This window comes from Lycium ferocissimum, chromosome 3 (genome assembly GCF_029784015.1).
Source record: "Lycium ferocissimum isolate CSIRO_LF1 chromosome 3, AGI_CSIRO_Lferr_CH_V1, whole genome shotgun sequence".
NCBI lineage: Eukaryota > Viridiplantae > Streptophyta > Magnoliopsida > Solanales > Solanaceae > Lycium > Lycium ferocissimum.
The window spans coordinates 9,799,616-9,812,656 of record NC_081344.1 but is presented as its reverse complement, the minus strand read 5'-3'; the positions used below and the strand labels follow the sequence as shown (position 1 = coordinate 9,812,656).

The window sequence follows — 13,041 nt, the reverse complement described above, 5'->3', positions numbered from 1 at the left end:
CCAACAAGGGTTATGGTGTAGTGGCTGGTACTATTCCATCATTAAATAGGAGGTCTCGAATTCGAGCCCCCTTGGGTGGTATCGGACACCAGATGAGAAACCACAAAAAGATATAGTACATAAAAGAGCTGTCATATGGTACTTCAGTCAATATCTACAAAATTAAACAAAAGATGACGTTGGTTCTGTTAGAAAAATAGGTGTCAGAAGTGGGGACGCTTTGATAGAGTAATCTCTATCCTTAAGGAATTTAAACCTCCACTTACTTAGTGAAGGGATGGTGGCAGAATTCCTCCAGGATTTTACAAAGCCTCTAAAATTCGAATACCAGCAATTAATTTGAATTTCCCACAACAACAGAATGTTGTGATTTGTAGTTAAAGCAATAGAGAGAAGAACAGCAAGTCTGTAATTGTCCATCTATTTTGAAGCAGTGCCAAGTATTTGTTGGGGTTTGGTTAAGTTGAATGGGAAATATTTCTGAAAAGATGCAACTAAACTGAAAAGTTGCAACTTTTGAGTTGCACCTTTTCACTAAACCAGACCAATGGCTATATAAATCTGTTCAGTCCTTCAGATATTCCTTACGAATTTTCTGATTTCTCCTCTCTTCTTCTTCTTGCACATCATTAAAATTCTTGTTTGATTTGCTGCCGTCGAGTGAGTTTGCCATTCACCGGGGTTTGAGGTACCGCCACGCTGGTGAGTTAATTCGTTCTATCTTGGGAGGATATATTTCATAATCTCGGATACTTGAGGGGAATAATTTCCTTAAGGAAACACTGTGAATTCAGTGGGCTCGAATTTATTTTCCTTTCTTTTCAGATTATATTTTAAATTATTTCCTCTCTTTCCAGATTCAGTTTTAAATTATTTTTCGAATAGAGATTAACAACAGTCTTAAGGAAATTAGTAATTTTATGTATTATGTATTCTGTTAATCTACTAGAATCTTACTCTTTTGACAAAGAAGAAAGTAATTTTTTTCTGAAATAAAAGTACTTTTTTATGAGTTATAAAAGTATTCCTTCATATTTAAAAGTATTTTTTCTATGATTTCTACCCTGGTTTTGGCGACTAAACCTTGATAACATTGGAGAAGAAAATTACTCATTCCAAGAAGAAGAAAGTTATTATTTTCAGAAGAGGAAAAAGTACTATTTTCAGAGGAAAAAAAACTTTTCAGAGATTAAAAAAAAAGTACTATTTTCATAAGATAAAACAATATTCTTTTTGGAGGCTAAAACCTTTATGGTTTTCTACTCCCCTGTTTGGAGATTAAAATTTGCGTGATTTTCTATTCCAAGTTACTATTCAGTTTAAAGAAGATAAAAACTTTACCAATTGAGTAACTTTTAATTGGCTTGAAGATATAAAATCTTCGCTGGTTGTTTACTCGGTTTGAAGATATAAAAACTTCACCGTTTTATTAAATTTGCTTATGTATTCGGTTTGAAGATATAAAACCTTTGTCGTTTTATTAGAAGCAATATTGTGTTGTCTGCAATGACAAGACAACGAATCATATTAGATAAGAAGATTTCTTAGTGGCCAGATTCGCATGATTTATCTGTATCGTGAGAAATCTTTTCTTGATTGATGAATTTGGAATAAATATGATCATTGAAGAGGGATCATGGAATAACAAAGTTGGAATAACAAAGTTGTGTACAAAATTTCCACCCTTTTCATTCCATTATTGTCATGGAATTAGTTTTGCTTTGTCATTACAGTTTCAGGATGTATAATTCTTGTGAAAAAATGTGTCTTGGAAATTGACTGGGCTTGTCCTGTATGTTGCTAAGAATATAAGTGAAAAAAATCTTATGTGTGGCAACTACAAAAGAAAATATAAGCAAGAATTAAACACATAGAGTGGGTACCTGAGTAAAGGTTGAAGCCCTCATATTGTTCTACACTTCTACCAGTGTAAAATGGTTTCACTGTTACAAAAGACGTAGTTAAATCTGAATTCAATGTGCGTCAATTGAAAGTTAAACCAACGAGAGGCACCTGTCCATGCTTATTAAGAAAATTCAGGGTTAAGGATAATACAATTCCATCTTAATAAGTATATTATAAACAAAAAACAAAGCAGTTGCCAAGAAGGAAGGGCGAAATAAGGTTGTACTTCTTTACTTTGTTCATTCTTTAATGTTCTACTCTTTATGATTTATGAAATTCAGATTTTATAAATGTTAGGGTAGACATTTATTAGTTGATGATCTTAAAGTATATTTTACTTGCGTGCCATAAAATTAATTAGTTGGTATATGATATGGTAGCGTGCTCGAAGTGTGTGGAATATTATTTTCAAGGTGGTAAAACATGAAGGCTTACATTAATACTTGTAAGTATTTCTTGAGATCAAGAAAATAATATGTATATATTAGTTTGGGTCAAAATAAATTTCTCTGGAAATCCTTTGTAAAATAATTTTTTTTTTTTTTTGAGTGTATGCTAAATTTTGAAATCTGTCCAGAATTATTAGTTATGATGAAGGAAAAAAAATCTTCTTTGATTCCTAGAAAGTCACTATCTTTGTAGTTATTGAGAATGTATATTGATAGAATATTTCACCACATGTGAAGAAAGGGATACGTGATGGAAAAAATGAAATATGTCTGACAAATTGCCGTGGCAACTAAAAGCTAAATGGACAATAGACATTTTGTTCCATACTTATGTTAACGCTACCATCTCAATTAAGTATACTGATAGTGGGTAATATGTTTTTTTATCTATTCCAAATGTGTCAGTGTGAAGGGTATTTTGACCATGTCGAATGAAAAATATATCATGCAATTTTTAGCAAAATTTGGTGACTTTATAACAAGTTTCTGCCTTACTTTTATATGGGTAATATAAGAATTTTCTTGAATCTATTTGATAAAATAGAAAGGTTGAATTATAGTTGGCAGAACCATAAAAAAAATAAAAATGATGGTCTCATGCCCTAGTTGGCAGAACCATAAAAAGAAATGATGGCCTAAATGCTTTTAGCAATTGATTTAATTGTTCCAATTTGACAAGTTGTTGTTTTGACATTTGAAGGTGGAGAACTCTGTCACATCATTCTTGCATATCATCTTGCAAATGAAATCAATCACAAGATAAGACACTTCAAAGGAATTGTTAAAACCACAAGCCACGTTAGGTAATAAGAAAATTGTTTTATGTCGTACTTTGTCTCGTATAATTGCAGGATAACTGAAGTGGCTTGATGGAAATAAAAGTTGGCTGTTTTGTGATGCTTTCTGGAGGAAAAAAAATGTTTGGCACCAGTTAAGAATGATTGCTTAGCGTGAAGTTTGGTTAATAAGCTTCTAACGTCAAAATATTTGAGGGCATTTTTTTATTATGCATGTTGACTTAGAATCATTAATGTGCATTTTGATTTGATGCTATGGAGAGAAATTCTTCATATTCCCTTTAATTTTGAGTTGCTCAAGAACAGAGTACTTAATTATTTGAAATGTGGGGGCTTCCTGACTTATGATAAAGTCAATATTAGACCGAGTGTTTAATTTGGAATCACAAGAAATATGAAAAATGATGGCATTTTTGTATATTACACCAAGCGGACATAATCTTTAGTGAATTTTTGATATTGAGGTCATTGAGATTAACTAGTACTAAATTGATAATTGGTTATATACTTGTTTAGAAAAGTTATGTTCTTTCATGGAAGGGTGTCACTAGAAATGTCGTGACTTTTTGTGAAAATATGTGTCTATTGAAATACAATTATATGTATTGACATGGATGTTGGTGAAAGGCTACCCGTTGTCTATTGTTTGATAAATATGACGTTCAATTAATCATTGATAAAATGAATATCTTGTTAATAAGTTCTTGTTTCCCTGTAGAACTTGTGGGGGGAAGCTATCTTTATGATTACCAAAGTACTCAATCAAGTGCCTATAGAAAACACAATTTATTCTATATGAAAAATGGAAAACCCAACTTGAATTACTTCAAAGTGTGGGGGCGTTTGGCTAAAGTGCAGGTTCCTAAACCTAATAGGGTAAAAATTGGACCGAAAACTATTAATTGTGTTTTCGTATGATATGCCACCAATAGTAAAGGATATTGGTTTTACGGTTCACAAATCATAAAACTTCGATAGAATCAGAAAATGTTGACTTATTGACAATATTGTATTATGTCAACCCCACAATAGATGTCCTTTGTGGTATTGACATGGTATGTCTTTGGTGGTATTGATATGCTAGTTAGTGAAATATTCACATAACTTGTTCCGTCTTGGTAAGGACTAGTTGTTCGAACTACTAATTTGATGAGATTGATCGTATGTCTTTCATTGTAGGTCGTGTTCATTAATTTCGTGAACGGATGTCACTTGAAAGGCTGTGACTTTTCATGATAAAATGTATATGTTGAGAGACAACTCTTTGAAAAGACAAGACGGTTCATTGAATGTAGAAATTCATTGGTTTATAAATCGAAGAACCAATTGGTGATAATGATAAAAATCGGCAATAGCTTGAATTTTCACATAGGTGAATGTGCTATTAGTTGGATATTTGAAGAAGTAGACTTACAAGAAGTGGAATGGTTAAGAAATATATATATTCTTAAAAGGTTGTGGCTGTTGATGTCAACCATCCACAAATATCATGATGTCACTTTAAGTGTAGTCAGTGGTCTGCGATATATCCTATTTTATAAGTCTTATTTTGCAGTATAATAAATATCCCACGGTTATTGAGGGGTATAATGATGCAATTGAATCACCGGGTTAGCCAAAATAAAATCCACAAGTGGATGTGTTGTTACCATTGGTGGAGGAGCAATGTCTTAGAAATCTTCCAAACAAACTTGTATCGCCCGCTCCACAATGTAGTCTAAGTTCATAGCTTTAGACATGATCGGTGAAGAAGCTGAATGGCTCTGAAATTTCTTGAAAGATTTTTCATTCTGGCCCAAACCGTTGGTACCAATATGCATACATTGCGATAGTCAAGCAGCAATAGGAAGGGCAGGGAGCATTATGTATAACGGGAAATCTCGTCACATATGACGGAGACACAATACCGTTTGAAAACTACTCTCCAGTGGAGTTATCACTATTGACAATGTAAAGTCTAGAGATAACATCACGGATCCGCTTACAAAAGGCTTAACTAGAGAAGTAGTTGAAAGATCATCGAAGGGAATGAGTTTAAGGCTTAGGACAAGTCATCATGGCGGTAACTCTACCTAGCAGACTGGAGATCCCAAGAGCTAGGTTCAAAGAGATCAAACAAAGTTATGAATGACGGTTCGACATTGTCAAATAACTCAATCCATTCTCATGATGAAGATAATGTTCAGGAACAAGGATACAACATTAAGGTTTTTTAACGAGTTAATAAAGCTTAAATTGTTTAATGGTTTCTAAGTTTGACAGGTATGACAAATAGTGTATCTACATGATGACACGTTTTAGGAATCACCTATTTGAGTGTGAAGTGTAAGCCGCTTCAAAGAAAATGATAGAAAAAGCCCGTTCTCTATACACTCATGAAACAGGCGGTGTTCATGACTGAAACGAACACAACCGCGAGAATCATAGACGGTAAAGGGTTGATTGTGTGACATGTGGTTGTCTAGGTATACACCAAAGCTCGATGGTTCAAAGATATCAAATCTACCTATTGACCGAGTATATCCGACATACGCTCACTACGAAAAATTCAAAGGGAAACCTACTTATCCAGATGCAATTAATCCTTGCTTGTAAATCACACACTCGTCCGTGCATTCCTTTTTCTTATAGCCATTCCCCATTCATGTGAGGATTGTTGGGCTTTAGTTAAGTTGAATGGGAAATATTTCTGAAAAGAATGCAACTAAACTGAAAAGTTGCAACTTTTGTTGCACCTTTTCATTAAATCAGACCAATGGCTATATAAATCTGTTCAGTCCTTCAGATATTCCTTACGAATTTTCTGATTTCTCCTCTCTTCTTCTTCTTCTTCCACATCATTAAAATTCTTGTGTGATTTACTGCCGTCGAGTGAGTTCGCCATTCACCAGGGTTTGAGGTACTGCTATGCTAGTGAGTTAATTCATTCTATCTTGGGAGGATATATTTCATAACCTCGGGTACTTGAGGGGAATAATTTTCTTAAGGAAACACTGTGAATTCAGTGGGCTCGAATTTATTTTCCTTTTGTTTTAGATTATGTTTTAGATTGTTTCCTCTCTTTCCAGATTCAGTTTTAAATTATTTTCCAAATACAAATTAACAACAGTATTTATAATACCTTAGGAATCTATTTGCAATAGAAACATCTGTTCAAAGAGACTTTTTGTAATAAATACATCTTTTAGAGTGACTTTTTTTTTCTGAAAAGAGTGACGTTTTACTCCGAAAAAAGTTACTTTCTTTTCTGTGAAAAGAGTGACTTTATTTTCTGAAAAAAATAACTTTCTTCCCTCTGAGCTAACCATCAACACTAACTAATATACCAAGTTTAGTGCTAAAATTAGCCCCTTCATGTTACTTGGCTGGCATAACAATACACAAGCCAATTGGTAAAAGATTGTTGAAAATCTTACAAAAATACTTGAACGCGAATCTTGTTGGAAAATACTTGATCACGAACCTTGCAGCAGAAAATTCTTCATAGCTTGAAGCATGTCAATTAAGACACTGTCCTTAAGGATATTTCACCTAATATGGATATATCCCCCAGGATTCAATAAGTTTTTCTAGTACAAAACTAAAAGCCAAAAACTAACAAAGATTTCACAAAGTAGAAAATCCAGCACAATATAATATAGACGGAAGAATATGTTTTTGTATATATCTCATGCTTTTCTGTCATCTACCAACAAAAGACAAAGATAATATATATAGTACTTGAATTGGCCCTCTGTTACTTTTAGAACGTTTCAACTCTCAACATTAAAATATAATTAATAATAATAATAGCCATTATGGCTATTCAACTTACTATTATCCATTAGTATTCAAAGAATTTACTTGTCTGTTACTATTGGAAGATCTTATATTGGAAGATCTTATGGGATCACTAACACAATCAGAGGGATATATTTCCTTACTTATATGAATCAGATTATTTGTAATTAATTGTAAAGATATGTTTCCTTAGTTATAGAGATACAACTTGTATATATATTAGAGAGCTATTATCAATAAAATTAGTTCACTCGGGTAATCCCATTTTACATGGTATCAGAAGCGTGTTAAAAGATCCTGAGATTTCTTTTCGTTCAGCCATGGGAACTGAAGGATGGAGTGATAAAAGCACGGGAGAACTAGCAAGTCTGCCTCAACTCAAAGTTGCAGATGCTTCTCCCTATTCCTTGCATCCATCCGATCACCCAGGTTTGATTTTTGTTACCGATCCTCTTAGTGAAAATGGAGAAAACTATTTCACTTGGAGAAGAAATTTTCTTAATGCATTGCACTCGAAAAACAAGGCTAGATTTGTTAATGGAACCGTCGAGAGACCAAAAGAAAACTCTCAGGATTTACAGCCATGGATACAGTGCAATGCCATTATGCTTTCATGGCTTACGAATGCAATTGCCAAAGAACTTCAGGGTAGTGCCGCACATGTTGAAACTGCTAGAGAAATTTGGGTAGATCTGGAAGAGCGATTTACCCAAGGAATTGCACCAAGAGTTTATGAACTGAAGCGTGCCATTGCTCTCTTGCAACAAGAGATAGCGTCTATTTCATCCTATTACGGTAAACTTAAGTTCGTGTGGGGTGAGATGCAAAGTCTCGTTCCAACTCCGTCTTGCACATGTGGTTGCGTTTGCGGTGCAGCAAAGGAGATGCAATCCATAAGGGAGGAGGAAAAGGTTTTTGATTTTCTAATGGTACTTGATGATGCATATTCAACTGTGCGTTCTCAAATATTAAGTGTCGACGCGTTGCCAAACTTAGGAAGAGCCTATGCTATCGCGGATCAAAAAGAGAAGCAGAGATCTGTTGCTGCAAATCGCATACCCACTATTGAAGCAACTGCCTTACTGACTAAAGGAGGTGAATCACGACAAAGGAAAATTGAAGATGGGACTCAGTATCAATTTCCACCTTGCATACACTGTGGGAAAACAAATCACAACAAAGATTTTTGCTACACAGTGATCGGTTATCCTTGATTGGCGCAAACACGGCAAGAAAAATAGCAAGTATACCAATAATGACAAGATGCAGTTCCGTGGGAACCAGAAGAATCAGAAAGAATCAAATGCACTCACGGGTGTGGCCCTTGCCGCAACTACTGAAGGGGCTATGCCGCCAATTCCAGGTTTGACGCATGCTCAACACCAACAACTTTTGGCATTATTGGGCAGCCATGGAACACCGACAGGTAACTCATCTGCGAGTATGGCAGCCTCTAATTTTTCAGGTAAGATAAAAGAGGAGTGGATAGTTGATTCGGGAGCTACGAATCATATAACTCATGATATGAACTCTCTGTCAAATAAGATAGTTGATGCGGTTACTACCGAGTGCAAATCCCAAATGGTGATATGGTGAAAGTTCATGCCTTGGGCCAAGTGGCTCTTGGAAAAAGATTAATTCTTGAACATGTTCTTGGAGTTCCTGATTTTCACTTTAATTTATTGTCAGTTAGCAAATTGACAAATGATTTACAATGTGCAGTAACCTTTGCCCAAATTCTTTTGTGATTCGGGACTTACCTTCGAGGGCCGAATTGGAGTGGGTAGAAAGGCTGAATGGTCTTTATTACTTGGAGCCGATGGAAGAGGGGCAAGCATTGATGGTCCAGAAGTCTGTTAGTGCAAGTTTGTGGCATCGGCGCTTGGGGCATTTACCAATGAATCGTATTTCTCTAGGTCCTAGTTTATCTATTAGTTTTGATGGCAATAAAAGTATGTTTTGTGATGCTTGTTGTAAGGCAAAACAAACACGTTTATCTTTCCCTACTAGTATAACTAAGACAGAGCATGCTTTTGATTTAATACATTGTGATATTTGGGGACCATACAAGACCCAATCTCTTTCTGGGTCTCATTACTTCCTCACAATAGTTGATGATTTTAGTCGAGCAACATAGGTTTTTCTCATGAAGAATAAATCTGAAACTAAAGACTATTTGTTACAATTTTTTAATTGGGTAAACATGCAGTTCAACTTGCGAGTTAAAATCCTACGAACAAACAATGGGCTAGAATTTAAGCATGAGGATTTATTATCACATTATTTTGATTATGGCATGGAGCGTCAAAGCAGTTGTACAGACACTTCACAACAAAATGGAGTAGTCGAAAGAAAGCATAGACATCTATTAGAAGTGGCTCGTGCATTGCGATTTCAATCGCACCTACCTATCAAGTTTTGGGGAGAATGCGTCCTTACTGCGGCATATTTAATCAATCGAATGCCTCTTTCTAATCTGCAAAATATAACTCCATATGAGAGACTACTTGGAAAAGTACCCACCTATGACCATTTGAGAAATTTTGGATGTCCTTGTTATGGACATTTGAATAGAAAGCCTCGAGATAAATTTGCTCCACGTGCAAAACCTGGCCTATTTCTTTGGATATCCCAATGGTCAGAAGGGATATAGAATTTATGATCTTGAGGATAAAAGGATTTATGTTTCACGTGATGTACAATTTTTTGAAGATATTTATCCTTTTGAAGGTTCTCGGGAAGCAAATATTATGCCACGTATTGACTTGGATCACCGATTGCATACGATGAGCCATCTAGACAAGAACCCGATTGCACTAGAGCATTGTGACACAAATGGGAATTCAAGCGCCATTGAGAATCCGAAGCCATATCCAGTTCTCCATTACCAGTAGCTTCACCAAGCCTTCATACTCCTTCTGATGAAAATTCTTCTGCTATCGTTCCAAATAATACATCTGATAATATTGATTTTACTAGCCTTTCATCTGGTAAACGCTCTCTCGACAAGTCTCGCGAAAGCTATCAGGATATGACTATGTTTTGCCCCCTTCTCTTGCTCAGTTGAATGATCATTCGCTCCCGTCTACTCCATCGGCCAACTCAACGGTACATCCTTTATCTCACTCTATTTCATATTCTAAAATGTCATCCAGTCACATTGCTTTTCTGGCAGCCATCTCGTCTGTCGATGAGCCGAGGTCCTTTACTCAAGCAATTAAGAACAAACATTGGAGAGAAGCCATGGCAAAGGAAATTTCTGCGTTAGAAGCCAACGATACTTGGACTTTACAGATTTTACCTCCAGGTAAACGAGCTATAGATTCGAAATGGGTCTATAAAGTCAACTATAAACCTGATGGAAGTATAGAGCGCCACAAGGCGCGCTTGGTAGCAAAAGGATACACTCAGATTAAAGGGGTTGATTTTCATCAAACATTTGCACCTGTTGCAAAAATTGTCACTGTTCGTTGTTTGTTAGCGGTTCTTTGCGATTCAAAATTGGGAACTTCACCAGTTAGACGTCAACAATGCTTTTCTCCGTGGAGACTTGCACGAAGAAGTCTACATGAAGATCCCTCAAGGTTTTTCCAAACAGGGGGAGCAAAGAGTCTGTCGATTACAAAAATCGTTGTATGGCCTTCGTCAAGCTTCTCAAAATTGTTATCATAAATTCATCACTTCCTTACTTTCCCTTGGTTTCCATCAATCAAATGCGAACTATTCCTTGTTTACATTGTCCTATCCTAGAGGTGCTTTTGTCGCTATTCTTATATATGTGGATGATCTTATCATCACGGAAATAATTCGATTGCATATCAAGTGAAAGATCATTTAAATGCAAAATTTCATATCAAGGATCTTGGAAAGCTCAAATATTTTCTTGGCATTGAAGTGGCAAGGTCACCAGCAGGCATCGTATTAAGCTAACGTAAATACGTGCTTGATATTTTAGCAGAGAGTGGACTCACAGGTTGCAAGCCAGCTAGTTTCCCCATGGAGCAACAACATAAGCTTTCTCTTGATTCTGGAGAAATTTGTCATGATCCTGGGGAATATCGTCGTCTTGTTGGACGCTTGCTCTACCTCACCATCACTCGTCCAGATATTAGCTATGCCGTTCATGTACTTAGCCAATTGATGCATGCACCAAGACAACCTCGTACGGGCCGCTTCTGAGTCTTACACTATCTCAAAGGAAATCCGGGTCAAGGGATTCTACTTCCTTCGTATAATTCAATGTCTATAAAAGCTTACTATGATGTGGATTGGGCAGGGTGTCCAATGACACGTCGATCAACTACAGGATACATTGTGTTTCTTGGTAAATCACCCATCTCTTGGAGATCTAAGAAACAAACAGTGGTCTCTCGTTCCTCTGCTGAAGCAGAATATAGAGCCATGGCTGCTAATACTAGCGAGATTGTTTGGTTACTTCGCCTTCTACAAGATCTTCAAGTAAGGCACGCAACACCGGTTTCTCTCTATTGTGATAACCAAGCAGCTATCCATATTGCTGCCAATCCTGTTTTTCATGAACATACGAAGCACATCGACATAGATTGTCACTTCATTCGGCAATACGTACAATCAAAGACAATCGTGACTCATCATTTATCTTCACAAGACCAATTGGCTGATATGCTCACAAAGGCTCTTGGTCGTAACCAGTTTCATAAGCTGCTAGCCAAGTTGAGCATTTCCACAATTCATGCTCCAACTTGAGGGGGAGTATTGGAAGATCTTATATTGGAAGATCTTATGGGATCACTTACACAATCAGAGGGATATATTTCCTTACTTATATGAATCAGATTATTTGTAATTAATTGTAAAGATATGTTTCCTTAGTTATAGAGATACAACTTGTATATATATTAGAGAGCTATTATCAATAAAATTAGTTCACTCGGGTAATCCCATTTTACAGTTACAGTTGCAAAACTTAAAAATTCAAAGACTAAGTCAAATAGTCTCTTAAGCATTAAAGCTGATATAATATTATAAAATAATTAGCCTATTAAAGAGTCATTAATATAGTATTAAAATGGTGAATAAAAACATTTCTTTTGTATTAAAGCCAATAAAACGTTAGAAACAGTCCTTATTATTTTTGAGATATTAAATAGAAAATAATATTTTTCTAACAATCCCCTATATATCTCAAAAATAATAAAATAAATAAAATAAGAAGTTTTGTTGGGTTTCACATATGAGTATCATGCGTCGAATCTAGTGTCTCGTAGACTATGAACTAGACCTAGATAAAACAAGATTAAACTTATAGAAAAATTGGTGAAGTTTAAAACTTCTATGAACCAAGAATCTTTTGTAAGCCTAGCATCTTATTTTATCACATTATACTCGCACAATCTTTGTCGTTATCGCGGTTTTGCGCTAAGAGGCCATGCGCGTGTCCTGGTATTCATGAATGCTCTACAAATCCGTCACAATTTCATATGAGCGGCACCACTCCACACTCATATAGGTTCAATCATCAAGTGTATTCTGCAAAGCAATACTCCACCTGTAAATGATATGAATTGGATTAAGAGTTTAACTCAACCTCACTTTGCCTTGCAGTATTGCACTATATTCACACACGATAGGAAGATACATAATTTAATAGTGCACTGATCAACTAATGACTTGGAATTACCCATATGAACCTAATTCATGGGATCTCCAATCACATAGGTTGGGTTACCATCATTGTTAATCTTCACAAATGACAAAAGTCCCATTCCCATCGATGTTTCTTTTAGTCTCGTGAATGGGCCAAATTCACCTCAGACCTCACAGAATTCATGGAAATAATTTCATCTCACAACAACGCTGTTTTATCACTTTGTGTCTTAACCAAATCTGTTTTATTGATAATTGAAAATTTTATTTTTCTCACATAACTAATGTTGCTTGGCAACCACAATATATAGTCACGTTGCTTTCATCTCAACCTTAATACTCACTAAGAAGTATCTCAGTCTCATTACCAGCCAACTTCAAACCATAAACTCATATTTCATTATGGTCTACTTGACTGATTTTCATATTATTACACCCCCACAATTAGTAAACACATAATCACTTATGGATTTTGAGATCCACTT

At 35.6% G+C, this 13,041-nt stretch overlaps 1 protein-coding gene across 1 annotated transcript; it reads left to right on the top strand.

Annotated features, from left to right (window-relative positions):
• Positions 1-7,251: 7,251 nt before the first annotated feature.
• Positions 7,252-8,145, top strand: LOC132048670 (uncharacterized). The gene has a single exon (XM_059439369.1). It carries the CDS (start codon positions 7,252-7,254, stop codon positions 8,143-8,145), a length of 894 nt encoding a protein of 297 aa, XP_059295352.1.
• Positions 8,146-13,041: the final 4,896 nt, after the last annotated feature.